This window comes from Dryas octopetala, chromosome 6 (genome assembly GCF_963921425.1).
Source record: "Dryas octopetala chromosome 6, drDryOcto1.1, whole genome shotgun sequence".
NCBI lineage: Eukaryota > Viridiplantae > Streptophyta > Magnoliopsida > Rosales > Rosaceae > Dryas > Dryas octopetala.
The window spans coordinates 20,483,076-20,498,589 of NC_141371.1; the positions used below are offsets into that span (position 1 = coordinate 20,483,076).

The 15,514-nt window shown below is 42.2% G+C and overlaps 2 protein-coding genes across 2 annotated transcripts; one reads left to right on the top strand and one right to left on the bottom strand.

The window, feature by feature from the left end:
* The first annotated feature begins 385 nt into the window (after nucleotides 1-385).
* On the top strand, nucleotides 386-4,449 carry LOC147283160 (uncharacterized). Its single transcript, XM_086249231.1, has 8 exons — nucleotides 386-693; nucleotides 1,189-1,288; nucleotides 1,744-1,839; nucleotides 1,983-2,035; nucleotides 3,213-3,261; nucleotides 3,682-3,729; nucleotides 3,917-4,017; nucleotides 4,121-4,449. The coding sequence occupies exons 1-7, from the start codon at nucleotides 479-481 to the stop codon at nucleotides 4,007-4,009; spliced, it is 654 nt and encodes a 217-aa protein (XP_086105357.1). The 5' UTR covers nucleotides 386-478; the 3' UTR covers nucleotides 4,010-4,017; nucleotides 4,121-4,449.
* A 518-nt stretch (nucleotides 4,450-4,967) lies between these two features.
* Nucleotides 4,968-7,952, bottom strand: LOC147283161 (Protein phosphatase 2C family protein). Its single transcript, XM_086247346.1, has 4 exons — nucleotides 7,586-7,952; nucleotides 6,457-6,654; nucleotides 6,122-6,357; nucleotides 4,968-5,841 (listed from the first exon to the last, which is right to left on the bottom strand). Exons 1-4 carry the CDS (start codon nucleotides 7,772-7,774, stop codon nucleotides 5,271-5,273), a joined length of 1,194 nt encoding a protein of 397 aa, XP_086103472.1. The 5' UTR covers nucleotides 7,775-7,952; the 3' UTR covers nucleotides 4,968-5,270.
* Nucleotides 7,953-15,514: the final 7,562 nt, after the last annotated feature.

Genomic DNA, 15,514 nt, shown 5'->3' on the forward strand with positions numbered 1-15,514 from the left:
CATTAAAACATTTTCACAAAATCGTTTGAACACCTCAGCTATTTTCATGTTTTGAATGTAAACCATGAATCATTTCTATTTTCATTTTCTCAACTCAAGATACTTATCGCCCCCAACTCCCCACCCAGGGGGTGGACATCCCAACTCCCAAGGCCTAAAATTGGACCATTAGCTAAGGCCTTTTAAGGACTCTGTGGTGGGTTAAGTGGACTGAGCATTACAGTTTGTTTCAACTGTTTATTGGGCTTTCCTATCGCAAAATTCTGGATTTGGGATTGTTAGTAGAAATAAGACATGAATCAGGCCCACAGCCAATTGTGGAGAGGTGGACAAATCTGACTGGTGGCTCTGAGACCGTCATATTTTGTGGTCATGAGACTCTTGCTTGACTCGTTAGTTGCATTTCGGTTTTGTATACCTTTTGCTGCTTTCTTTCTGCTTTATAATTCTTCTTTTCTGTGTTTTTTGTTGTTTGACCATGTCTTCTGCTTCTGCAACGGCTGTAGCAGCCTATATTTCAAGCCCGAACTGTCCCAGTCTCAGCCACATACCCATTTGGAGAAGCTCTTCCCTAAGACCCCAACCATCTCTAGGTGACAACTTCTTTAAGATCCCATGTGGGTCATCCAAGCGAAGCTCGGTCCTCACTGGATTCAGACCCCTTTCTCCTGTTATGCAATGGCAGGACTGCACGTAATTCCACCTCTTCTTGCTTTGATAGTATTGCTAAATTTTTATTTAATTATCTCATTCTTCTTGATTTTCTTGTTGATCAATGAATGGTAATGGCTATCAGAAAGTAGTTAATAAGTAACATGGAAATTTTGTCTCTGAATGAGGACCTTATTTTATACTGACTTGGGCTGAATTTTAATTATGAGGACTATTATAAATCGACTTCTTCAATGTAGTTAAAAATTTCAAATAATATTATTCTCAGTCTTCTTAGGCTTCTCTAATCAAATGCACATGATAAGTGTTGCTCATTCAGTTTATACTTTAGCTGCACAATGCCCGACCTTTTTATTATGTTGGTGCTTCTTTTGATGCTTAGTCTGTTATCAGAATATTTTATAGTGCAATGGAACCTTAAATAATGTAAAGTGAGTTCTAGCATGTATGTGTTCTAAATTTGGGCTGCCAATCAAAGATTTACCACTAATTACTGGACAATGTGACCGAATGCAGAGTAAAGATGGATATGGATGTGCCAATTTCAGTCGCCTATGATTGCTACTCTGATCGTGAGGCAATTCCCCGTTGGATGCCCTTTATTTCAACTGTGAAGGTGCTAAACAACTCTCCCAACACTCTTTTAATGACCTCTGACTTTATTTGAAGCAAACTTGTGTTTCTTTTTTATTCTACTCAAGAAATAACTTCTAGTATCGATCCTTTTTTTGTTTTTGCTTACAATTGGATTTGAACCCTAGGATCTATGACTTTCACACCCACCCCAATGCCACTTGAGCTAGAGATGGTGGCTACTTGTATCAATACTTCTCCCAACCCTTTATGTTCAAGCCTATATTTTATTAGTCAAGAACGAAATATTGTTAAGTATGCTAATTGTGAAAGGGAAAAGTGATTTTCCTATAATCTGATTCCTTAAGAGTAAAATGTTGTACCTGATATGATTTCAACTTGGCTGATAATAGATCCAGTTTTTCAAATTTTCAAGAGATTGGTATTTGATAGAGATTTTTTTTTTTTTTTCCCCAAATTAAAAAAAAAAAAATCCAGATACTAGAAGACAAGCCTGACCTATCACGATGGTCACTTAAGTATAAAGCTTTTGGTCGTGATATTGAATTCTCATGGCTTGCTCGAAATATGCAGGTAAGAATCATACACCTTACCTTTTACTTAAAATCTTTTTTTTCCTTCCTTATTTCCTCCATCTACGGTCAAAGGTCAGGAGTTAAATAATGTGTCCTAAACAATTTCCCCTTTATAATTGTTGTGTAAATACGTTCATGCAGCCCATCCCAAATCAGAAAATCCATTGGAGATCTCTGGAAGGTCTTCCTAACAGGTAAGGAGAACAGAGAAATTAGCAAAAACGGTTTACTTTAGTAGCCTTTTTGTTCAATAGTATAAGTGTGTGCCTTCAAAAGCTTTATATAAAGAATTTGAAAGAATGCGTTTTAAGCACTTAAGCGTTGGTACGTGTATACTGTGTTATCCTAAAGCTTATGGCAAAACACCAGCAATTGTCTTTAGTTATTTGGTTAGAAAGCTGTTAAGTATAACTTGATTGAAAACAAGTGCATATGGAATTTTATTCTTGAATGGAGTTTCTTCATTGGTGCAATAGAAGCTTACGGGTTCCATCCCTAGCCAGCTCAATGACAACATCTTAGGTTCATGTTAAGTGGAAGATTTACATTTAATAGGATGCAGATAAGTACCTGAATCTCAAAACAGTTCACAATGTTGAATTTCTTATTTTCAATGTATTGGGAACTCACTGTTTAGCCTATCATAGTGTTCTGTTTCAGATATTGCGCAAATACCTTCATGCAGTCTTTTCCAAATCAGAGAATCCACTGGAGATCTCTGCATGGTCTTCCTAACAGTGAGAAGAAGGAAAGTATTGGCAAAAACTGTGTTTCAGTAACCTTTTCGCCCAATCTAATAAGTGTGCCTTCTAAGGTTTTATATGAAGCATTTGAAAAAGAATGCATTTGAAGTCATTTCGTATAATAGGCTATGGTTTATATAGTGTTGGTACTTGTATACAGTGTCATCCTAGAATTTATGACAAAATACCAATAATCCTCATTAGCTATTTGGGTAGAAAACTACTAAGGAATAGGAACTCAATTATTGAAAATGAGTGCATATAGAATTTGTCTTCAATAAAATTTCTTGCTCAGTGCACTAGAAGCTTGCAGGTTCAAAAGCTCAATGAAAACATCTTAGGTTCATCTTAAGTGGAAGTTTACATTCCATATTATGGAGAAAAGTACTTGAATCTTAAAATAGTTTTCTCTTTTGGATAGAATCCTAAAAGCTTTTAAGGTATTTGATTTCTAACTTCTGAATTATCTGGAATTCACTGTTTAATGTATCACAGACAAAGTGGTGCTCATGTTATTGAGGTTACAACATTGGGAAATTATATTGAACAGTGAATGTTAAATATTACTTTTGTATATTGTATTATGTTGATATCAGAATCTTGATAAACTGATTTACTTGCATGGCAGAGGTGCTGTTCGGTTTTATCCAAAAGGTCCTTCATCATGCATAGTAGAAGTGAGACTGCTTTGTTCAATATTGAATTTGAATTTTTGCAATTATTATTTCTTTGGTGTTATGAATCCTCTTTATGCACCTGTTCTGATCAATGACAGATTGGCAGTGTTTAGTACATTTTATAGGCATAGGAAGGCCATTCAATTGATGCCTCAGTTGGGAGATCAAATTTTTTTAATTTGGCTATTTTAAAAAATTTCTGTGTCCTTGGCCATCAGTTGAACGTCCTGGAGGGACATTCATTGGATTGGTATAAAGTAAAATCATTATTTTGAAGTCACATAAGAATTCCCATATCCATGGTTTCCTGTTCTAGGCTTTTCGGAGTAATGAGAACTTGGAAAAGTGGATTTTCATTTCTCATTTTCCTTGTTGGGTAGTTCACATTGCTCTTATCAGTATATCAATTTTCCTTTTCAGCTAACCGTCTCTTATGAAGTTCCTCCAATTCTGGCTCCAGTGGCATCAGTAAGTATTCTAACTATGGTTTAGATATTATGTCATTCTCCAGTGAAGAGACCGTTTACAGGCTGAAATCCCCTGAACATAAAGATATTGTTTGATTGCATTACTTAAAGAAACATAACAAAATGTTGTTTACTTCAAGTGGGATGAAACAATCTATCATTCTGTTCTCTGATTTGGCATCATCCAGGCACTGCAACCTTTTCTTCAAAGTTTACTTCTACGTGGCTTGGAAAGGTTTACAACATTTGCAAAAAGCTACAAATCAGACTCAACCGTCTAAAGATTTAAGTGGGTAACCAATCTTATGTTCAATGAATGCCACTGTTTCATTTTATGTGGCAAATGTTTTCTGATGAAATCTGGCTCTACCATCCAATTCATTGCTGAGTAGGAACACCAAGGACTTCCTCGTCGATGCGGAGAAATTAGTACAATGAAGATGTTTCTAATATCATTTGGGTCATTGGTTTTCTCCTCCAAGGCTGGATTCCTCTGTATGTCACTTCCAAAGAATGTGAACGAAGAAATGATCATATCTTTTCTTTGGGGTCTATATCAATTTTTCTTTGCTTCAATTGTTTATCAATGTATTAGCATTTATCATACTCAACTCAAAAAGAAAATGTATTATCATACCGTACCATCAACATACTTTCTTTGGACTGCAAGGATAAAGTTAATGTTACATTTTGTGAGAGAATTGGTATCTCTAAAATCTCATCCACAATGTTTATGATAATATATCATGATTTGAGATGTATTTTATTTTAGTTTTCATCATAGGCATTTTCTTATAGATTTTATCTGCAAATTAGTTCATAATTGTTTATCTAGTTGTAATGGCTGGCCTCTTTGTTCATACTTTGTTTTTAGTGAATCGTAATTTATTTCTCTATCTTCCTTTATTCCTCTTTTCTTGCTTTCTCCATATCATTGCTACAGCATTTCCATTTTGGTGCTACATCAAATAGCTTTTCCGTACTCAGAAAGGTGTCTTCCTCCTACTGTCTATAATTTGTTAAGAATTTCAGAAAAGTCTCTTAAAACTCACCCTCAGACACATAACATTAATGTTGGAAGAGTCATTACTTGCTATGTTTAATCAAACTACTCAGGAGTATTGAAATTCACTTAATAGCTTTCTACATAATAAACATATTTAAGGGCCAAGGGGTTAGCTTCGTTGAGAGCCAAGTGCTAAAAAGAAAAGACGTGTAAGGAGAAAAAGAAGAGCCAAGTAGAAATGAAGATTGGGATCATATACAAAAACACACGAGTAGATTACAAATGGACTACATCAGATGGACAGTCACTCTGGACTGTTTGACTAAAAGAATGTATCAACATACATCTTATACAACACAACCACCTTCCTCCCCTTTCTTATGTATGTACATCAATCCTGAGCTCTCCGAGGTATAGATGAGAAGCCCAAACACCTACAAAACTGCTGCTGCTTTTTTATCTCATGACCGTAGCAGCCAGAACGAATGTATGGCCTTTTATGAGGAAGAAATTTATTTGAAAAATTGTATATACAATCAACCGCTGGCACTGCTGTCCAGCAAGCTCCTCAAGCTACAGAGAGCCTCGGCAGAGAGGCTGCAGCACCTAAATCTCCGTTCACGTGGCGATGATGGTTCCCGGTGATCAAGAGGAGAGAAGCATACAATAATCACAGTGAGATTATCAAAAGTGTTGAGACGAAGAGCCTCCATGACAAGGTCCTTGGCACACTGCTCCGGGTCATCATGCCGCCGCAGTCCACGGCGAACAAGGCTAACTGCATGCTGACTTGACATTACGTCCCAAATGCCATCACACCCTATAATGAGAAACTCATCATCCTCTGTTAAAACCACCTGCTGGAACTCTGGCTCGGCAATAAGGGGTGAAGAAGAACCACGGGGAAACTTCATGTCCCAGTCGCCTAATGCTCGAGTAACTGATAAGACACCATTCAGATACCCATCATCAACATATCCACCCAATTCTTCAACCCGCCTCCTTTCCGAGGGATATATTGGCCTGTGGTCTTGAGACATATCGATTGCCTCTCCTTTCTGGCAGAGAACTGCTCGGCAATCACCAGCATTGGCTACCAATAGAAGCCTGGAAAGAAAGAAAACAAGGTCAATCGCCATGTAAGAGAATACAAAGTATGGAATGGACAAAAATATATAAACACCAACACTACGCAGGTCAGTAACTGCTGAAATAAATGTCTCTTGCTCCATGTAACTTAAATCAATATGAAAGGTTGACCAATGACCAATCATACATGACATACTGGCTTCAATAAAAAATTAACTCGGTAGAGTAGGTCAAGGAAACAGGTTTCTTTCTAGCATGATGGGAAGGGAGGGAAAAGAGTTCTAAGGCATAGATATACCTTCCAAATATCATAGCAGTTAATGCTGTTGTCCCAGAAGAACTGCTTACACTGCAGTCATCCGCCAAAGCAAGGTCAACCAGATGAAATGCCTTACGGAGGGAGTTCTCAAGCTCCTCTGAGAAAATCTTATCAACTTCTGACGTTTGGGGAAAATTGACATCTTCAAAAAGGAGTCTGATCACATTCCTTTTCACATAAGCTGCTGCTTCAGGTCCTCCATGTCCATCAAATACCTGTACGACATTTTCAACCTCAATAAGCTTCAAAACTAACAAACCACCACCTACCAATTCAAAGTCATTGCAATTACAAGTCCAAAGTTATATTATTACCCCATAAAAAGCACTTGGCTTGGGAAAATTAAAGAGCGCTCCCAAGTGTGAGGATAGATCGTCTATTAGTATATGTTCATCTTCCATGTATCTACGGGGTCCAATGTCAGCAAAGCTACCAGAACGGAGCCTGGGGAAGAATTGCAGGTCAGTTGATTCAGGAGCCAAATCGGGAATTTTATCTGCAGGTTTAACATCCTAAAAAGTAAAAAAAAAAAAACAAAAAAAGGAATTAAATGCCAAGAATTTCAATTGACTCTTATAAATTACTAAGATTCTGCTCTGACAAATTGTTTCTAATGAGCAGCAACTTTTAGAAATTCAATGCATATGACATGAAGAGAATGTATGACGTGCATTGCACTCCTAAGGTTTTGCAAGCCTCTATGGATACAGGTGAAATTTTTCGATCTACTATGCAATTCATAATGGTTACGTTTTACAACAATGGGTAATGTTCAGAATTATAATTCAGCAGTGAAAAGATCATCACATAAACCAAACGTCCAGACTTGCAACTACCCAAAACTCACACAAAATCACCATAATCATGATTACAGTTTTGTCCACTTTTCAGACAAAAAAGATTAAACAGATAACTTGATGCAACAGATGCTCTGAAAGGAATTAAAAATCCACAAACTGTAAGCTTCAACTGTTCAACATCATGCATGAGTAAAACACCAACATAAAATTGAATTTACATCAAACCCAACAAATGTTTTGATGTATCATGGTAACATGGTACAATCCCAGGGGGGGAAATTTGATCACATCAACCGAAGTACTAGATTAATTACCTAACAAGAAACAACAATTACCATTATCTTGTAATAACTATAAGAGTAATTGTTATTGTATTTTACGAAAAGCTATTTCAATCTAAATTCTTATATTTAATATAAAACTCCCAACAAAATTCAACTACTCAGAAAAGACAAAACCCTATTATAAACAGTCGGAAAACTTATCAAATTCAACACCAAGAGCACTGAATTCAAGGTCCAAAACTATAACAAACAAAACCCAGATCACTATTTTCTAAGAAGAAGAAAACCCACATGGAAACTACCAACTAGAAGATCAAATCATCCGAAAAACGAAGCTTCATCGAGATCAGAAAACTCACCACATGAGAGCTCGGTAAAGTAGCGGAGACCGATTCCGCAGCTCGATTTCGGTCAAAACTCTTGGGCGAAATCGATTGATTAACGGCCACTACATCTTCAACCTCATGAACATTGGTCCCTTTAGCAAAGTACTGGACCTCCAACACAGGCACGCTCTGCTGGCACACAACCTTAGCTTCGGCCACCATTTTCTCGCGCAATCATACCACACAAACACCCCCCAAGAAAATTATCCCAAAAAGTTGGTTTAAGCTCAAAGCAAACTTCCTCAACAACAAGACAAAAACAACTACGAGGGGAAGCAGATAACTTTGATTTTCTCGCGGTTTCTTGAGACCTTTCTCGCACTTTCTGTTGGATTTTCTTTTCGCTCAATCAGCAAAAAATTTGTGAGAGTTTGGGTTGAACGGGTTTTTATAAGGTCGGGCTTCATTGGGTGAGACCGGTTACCGGTGGCTAGCTGCTGTAGAGAAGTAAGACGATGGACACGTGTCAGTTTATAGGAGTTTCACTGTTTGAGTACACGCGCTAACGAGTAACGAGGGCTGGAGGGGTTGACGGACACGTGACGAATTTTAGGTTGACGCGTGACGCTTGGACCTATTGGAAGGGCTGTTGCTTTGAAATTACATAAACGCCCTTCTTCGCCCTGCCTTCCATGAACAAGAATGAGTCACTAGACTAGTTGATTTTTGATAGAGGGAAGCGATAAATTATTGGGTATAATAAATATATAATTATGTAGTATAATTAATTTAATATATAAAAATTTATTAGACGATGTATTTATATTTATAAAATATAATATTAATAACACTCTCATATTAAAATAATTAAATTAATTATATCTAATATATTGATTATATATAATAATTTCTTAAATTATAAATATACCTTACATTATGAGCTTTTAGAGAGGATAATTTGGGTAACTTGAACAAACTTTGAAGTGGCATTTTCACCGTTCAGACTCGACGCTTTTTCGCCGAATGCGTGGTGACGTTTAAAAGGGGTGATGCATGACGGCATGATTCGTGAATGAGAGACCTCAGTTTAAATGGACGGAAATGCCCCTCATCTGAAAAGTAAATGGAATACTTGAGCAGTTCTCAAACGCGCTGAGACGATGGGTCCCACCTGTTTGGACTGTCATATACACCCATATTATGATTTTTCGAATCTTTTACTGGTCTTTTCAGATGTTGATGCTTTATGAATTATGGTCAATCTTTTTTGGTTTTCCACTTCAGCAGATCAATCTAAAAATATTGGTCTATAATTCATGTAATCAAAGATCAAATGTCAATGCATGTAGGTGTCATTCTGATAGAAATGTGAATGTATTTGCAATTGCACTTGGTAGAGAGAAAAAAAAGAATAAGGTTTGGTCAAAAAAAAGAATCTACCATGTTTAAAGTATGTATATATATCTTGGTTTCGTAGAGGACTTGGTTTTTCAGATGAAGCGTATATGCATATAATAGTTGGTGTAGTTGGTGCTTATTATTGTTTGCACTTTGCCAATTATGGGTGGGCATTAAGACCGAAAATACCGAAACTATACCATTCTGTGTCATTCTGTATGGTTTGGTCTCATCCCGTTTTTTTTTTTTTTTATCCCGTACTGTACCGATCTCAAACGGGATGGGATCGGTTCTGAAGGTTCAATACCGAGATGGTCCCATCCTATATCGATTAATTAAAATTTAATTAAAAATTTATTTATTTAATTTAATATGCCCAAATATTACTAAGCCCAATTCATTTTTTAACTTGGATTTAGAAGATGAACTTTGTCTTGAAGAACTTAAATTTTATGAAAGTGTTGAAGCATGTAATATTTTGTTTATTATCTTAAACTTTACTTGGTTTGCTTTGTAAGTTTGTATTTGTTTTGTAAGTTTTATGAACTAAGTTTACAAGGTCATTTGTTATATTTACAGGTTATTATTTGAGGATGAATCTTGAATAAAAAATCAATAATTAAATTTTTATTATTTTTTAATTTGGGATCGGGATGGTACCAAACTAATTTAGTAAGGGACGAGATGGAACCATAATCCCAAAACCCTCATCCCGTCTCGTATCGATCCCGAACTCAAATCATGAGATGGGAACGAGATGAGGAGGACGGGTTTGGTACGAGACGAGATGGTACTATAATTTCAAAACCCTCATCCTGTCTCGTTCCGATCTCGAACTCAAATCATGAGATGGAAACGAGATGAGGTAAGTCTCGTCCCCCCATCTCGTGCCCACCCCTATCGCCAACAAACAAGGAGTATAATTCGTCGACGCGCGTACGTACGTTGACGCTTGAAGACCTTGCATGATTGCCAGATAGCATTAGCAATTAGCATCCCAATAATATTGGATTGTTTGCAAGTTGAGCTGTAAGCAGGGTAGGTGCGTTCTTATCCTCATCAATCAGGTACCCAATTATTTGCCTTGTATGTAGTGATTGAAAAGTAGGTAGTGCGAGAATGTTGATATCCACGTTCAAAAATTAATTATAATCCTCTCTGGTTCATGTCCCTAGTGATTTTGAGGCATAAAATAGCCACATTATTGGGGCCAAAAGGGCATCGGTGTCCAATGATCAAGTTAATAAGGTGGTTGAATAAAATCTAAATTTTGGAGTTATAAATGACTCCACATATATAAGAACCTGTGAAAATATAAAATATTATTTTATATTAAAAAATTACAACATTAATTTATAAGAGTTTAAATGACTTGAATCTCATCACTTGTTGTGATAAATTGCTCATTTTTTTCAAATAAGTAGATATATATTCCTTGTATGTGTGTGTGTAAGAGATTAGGTCGCTTTTGTCATTTGGTGGTCCGACTGCCTCCGATGCCCACACCAGTCACCATTTATTTTATATTATGGTAAAGGGAGTTTGGTGGTTCGACTTATCAGCCCACTAACCACATAAGATGTCCCAAATGGTCCTAATTATTGGTTAATCCATCTAAGCCTTGCTTCCAAGCACTAACAGGTGGAATCCCTTGTGGACCGCAACCCAAGTCTTACATATCAAATATATGTATATGGTTCATGCATGGTTACCATCCATTAATGATTAATTTCGTTTTCTATTAAAAATTTCAAAGTGTACGTAATTAGAAAAAAGAAGTTTTTGTGGGAAAACCCACATCGATCCAAACAGCCAATCATGGCTCGACACGTGGCTGGTCAAAACCAACCCTGAAGTTGACTTTCAGTGGTCAGACTTTGACCTCCACATCATCACTGCTCAGCACTTCCTCCGCCAGCTCAGCTCGGGTCCCCATGCCGAGTCCTCCATGCCCGGTCCGAGCCGAACCGATGACCTTCCAGGGGATTGAGTGTTCATCTTTCCATGGTCATCCCAGCTCGGCTCGGCTCGGCGCAGAGATAATCTCCTTTCGAGTTCTGGCGCCGACCAGTTAGGGCTCGGAGGGACCTCTATCTACTGGACCGGCTCGGTCTGGAATCCCATGTCCGATCCGACCACGCATGGGCTTCTTGTATACGCATAAGAACATGTGTTCGGGTCGGCTCGGCTCTCCGCCGCCATTCCCAGGAAGATCATGTTGGGATGAACCGCCACGCTTAAATGCACCTGACACAAATCCTCTGACAGATGGAATATCCAGCCTGCATCCATGACTATTGGGGCAGTTTGCCTGAACCTTCCAACCTTGCATTTAATGGAGCATTCAATGCAGCATTAAGTACTGAGGAGGTGAGCAGCTGTGCATGCAACTAGTTCTGACCAGGCGCGTGGGTCTCTGGCAACCATTCATTCACATGCAGGTAACTTACTCATCAAATCTTCCTTTGCCTATATAAGGCACCATATATGCACAAATGGGGGGATCAATCCAAAAAATCTAGCTATCAACTCCTCACCAGACAAACACTTACCAAAATTTACACTCACCCAAGAACATACCCAACTTGCTGAGAATAAACCCAGAACATTTGCCTTGTTCTTCCTATTCTCCCAAATTCATCTTTTGTTCTTCCTCACCTATCATCAAACACCATCACTGACTTCATCATCGGAGCGTGTTTGGCTGGTACCACACCGGTCCATCTCCTTTGATCTTGTTTCTCTTGCAGGAAGATCCCAATCAACATCCACGTCATCATCCGGCAAGGCTTCTGATCAGCCAGGTCACTATCTCTAAGTTGTTGCATCTACCTTACGAGAATTTGCATCAACAGATTGGCGCCGTCTGTGGGAAGATCGACTTCAGCCTTTGTGTTCATCACTGCAAGTGCTAAGCTCTTCCTCCAAACAAGTCATCATGGCCACCATCTTTCGGGACAGCAGTTCTTCTTCGGGAGCGTCTCAGAATGATGAACAACATCAGCCTGAGACACCTGAGAAGACGAGGGGAGCACAACTCCCCAGGACATCAAAGTCCAAAGGTCCCTCAAAAATCAGGGCTGCTCACAAACTTCTTAAGGAGAGCCAGCGACATCTGGCCGCTGAGAACGCACTTCTCAAGCAGAATAATGAGCTGCTTGCAAAACAGGCCGAGCTGGCCGGGGAACTTGCACGCCATCGCGCTCAGCTCGAGAACAGTGGGGGATCAGGCTTCCGATCCCGTCAGACCCGAGCCGAGCAGGAGGTCTTTTCACCGTCTCCTTCTCGGCAGAGCACTCCAGCCGACTTGAACGACCGGTCGGCTCGGGAGAGCGCGGATCACACGTTTTCGGGTTTCGAGGACATGCCCCCGGCCGAACAGGCCGAATTCTTGAAAGCCCACCGCCTCCTCCAGCAGAAGCAGGCGACCTTCAGGAAATCTTCTCCCGAGGGCCTGGAGGGAAACCGTGCCGAGCCGACTACGGATCAACGACCTCCCATCCGATCCAGGTTGGGGGATGTCAACCCAACTGGTTCGGCTGAACCCAGGGTGCCAGTCAGAAGCAGACTTGGTCCCGCCACCAGTCAAGATCCTCCCCCATCAGGAGCTCATTCGGGGAGGCGATCTGTGAGTGACCGGCTGGGATCTACCATGGTCATGTCCGATCGACGATCAGTAGACGAGAGGATCACCCGCCAGCCGGTGAGCGAGAGACTCGGTGATCGAACCGAGCGCTCGGGGGAGAATCAGGCCGAGCCGACCACTCCCGACGTGGAAAATTTGGTCCGGACTTTGGTACAAAACCAAATCCGGAGCGTCCACGATCGGCTCGGCCAGGTCGAGGTCTCTAGGGGATATCTCGGCAGGACCGACCACGGAGAGGAACTCCCCCTCCCGTATACCAGCAGGATCATGGACGCTGAGGTCTCCCGCGACACCAAGCCTCCCAAGATGGATCAGTACGACGGGACTAAGGATCCCTACGACCATCTTGACAGCTTCAGATATGCCATGGAAGCCCGCCAGGCGTCTGAAGCTACTAAGTGCCGAATCTTCCCTTCAACCTTGAAAGGATCGGCTCGGGGTTGGTTCCGGACCCTCCAGCCCAACTCCATCGACTCATTCTTCGACCTCCGGAGGGCCTTCCTAGCGAGGTATCGGGTTGTATCCGAACGACTATACAACTTGAACGATATGTCGCTTATTAAACAACAGGAAGGGGAGAGCCTCAAGGCCTATCTGATCCGCTTCAACATCGAGTATACGAAGTGCGACGATTGCGACGACAGATCGGCTAAGAACGCCCTTATGCAAGGTCTGCTCGCCGGGGGACTCCGCTCCCACCTGATGAGGAACCCTCCCTCTACTTATGATGAGCTTTCTGCTGAAGCCACTAAGTGGGCGCGGGCTGAGGAGTGGGATGCTCAGGTGGAGGCCCTGAATCCCAGGCCGACCTCAGCCAAAAGGAAGGAGGGAGAGGTTGCAAGTCCCAAACCCCAGGTCCAATCCAAGAAGACCAGGACCGAAGAACCGCGCCAACTTCTGGGCAAGGGGCCCAAGTTTGTTCAGTATACGGAGTATACCCCCCTCAACGCCGGTCTGGAGACAATCTTCTCCAAAGTCAAGGACCAACTCCCAGCTGCAAGGGAGATCAAGGGACCACCCCCAGACAAAATCAGGGAGGGTGTCTTCTGCAAATACCACTCCAATCACGGCCACGTCACGGGTTATTGCTACGCCCTCCGCGATGAGATTGAGACTCTTGCCCGGGCGGGTAAGATCAACCAATTCTTGGCCGGCGGGCCTAGAGTACCCAAGTCCGTGCAGAAGAAGCCCACCAACACCATCGACGTCCAGGATGCTGTCATCGGATCGATCGGCGGGGGGCCAACCTTCGTGGGAAGCTCGAACCGATCCCAGAAGGAGTATGTCAGACAGGCGGCTCAAGCTCATGAGTCCCTGTCAATCCAAGCGGGTCAACCCAGCACTTCCAAAAGACAACGGAAAGACTGGGCACCGGTCACCTTTGAGCCTAACGAGGCAAATGAGATCATCTTCCCCCACTATGATCCGGTCGTCATAGTGGCTTAGGTGGCCGGGACTACCATTGCACGCTCCTTCGTCAATGGAGGGAGCTCAGTCAACATCCTCTACCACTTTGCGTTCGCGCAGATGGGCATCGGCGAGGATAAGCTGGAGACCGACACTCCCGCCTTGGTCGGGTTCGGGGGAGAAGTGGTTCAGCCCCTCGGACACATCTACCTTCCCCTTTCGCTCGGGAAGGGACCGATCAAGAAGACTTGCATGACGTACTTCATCGTCGTCAAGCGGCCATCGGCTTACAACATCATCCTGGGCAGACCAGCTCTGGTCGACCTCGACTGTATCGTCCACTACGCCAACCTCCTTATCAAGTGTCCGGTGGGCGACGAGTGCATTGTCATTCAGGGAGACCAGTGCTCGGCTCGGTCTTGCTACGCCGCTTCGATCAAGCAAAAGGGTCAGCTGCCGAACTCACAGGAACTTGACTCCATCGCCGATTTGGGCAGGTGGCTGAGGGCGGAAACATTCGACTTCACTTCCGAGCCGAACCCAGACTCTCGGCCCCTTCCCGCCGAGGCTTGGGAGGAAGTGCCGATCTCGGACGGTACCCCGGATCGGCTCGTCCTAGTGGGGACTCAGATCAGTCCCGAACAGCGTTCTGCCATAGTTGACTTCCTCCGTGCCAATGCGGAAGTGTTCGCCTGGTCTTACGATGACATGCCAGGCATATCGTCTGACGTGATCACCCACAGGCTGAACACCGACCCGGGATGCAAACCGGTCCGTCAGAAGAGGAGGTCATACGATCCGGTCCGATACGCCGCCATGGTTGAAGAGGTAACCAAGTTGCAAAATAACGGGTTCATCTGGGAGGTCAACTATCCCGACTGGCTTGCCAACGTGGTCATGGTAAAAAAGAACAACGGGAAGTGGAGGATGTGCGTAGACTTCACCGATCTGAACAAGGCTTGTCCCAAGGACAGCTTTCCCTTGCCCATAATAGATCAGCTCGTCGATGCAACAGCAGGACATCAGCTCCTCAGCTTCATGGACGCCTACTCTGGGTATAATCAGATCCTCATGCACAAATCCGACCAGGAAGGCACATCTTTCATAACGGATCGCGGCATGTACTGCTACAAGGTCATGCCCTTCGGTCTCAAGAACGCCGGAGCCACCTACCAAAGGCTGGTCAACCACATGTTCAGATCTTCCATAGGCAAATCCGTAGAGGTTTACGTGGATGACATGCTGGTTAAGAGCATAAGGGCGGACGATCACGTCAAGGACCTCTCAGACATGTTCGGAGTCCTAAAAGAATATCAGATGCGGCTGAACCCTGCCAAGTGTGTCTTTGGAGTTCGGTAGGCAAGTTCCTTGGCTATCTGGTCAGCCAACGGAGGATCGAGGCCAATCCGGAGAAGATCCAGGCCTTGATCAACATGAAGTCCCCAAGGACACGCAAGTAAATCCAGAGTCTGACTGGAAGAGTCGCCGTCCTGAACCGGTTCATCTCGAAG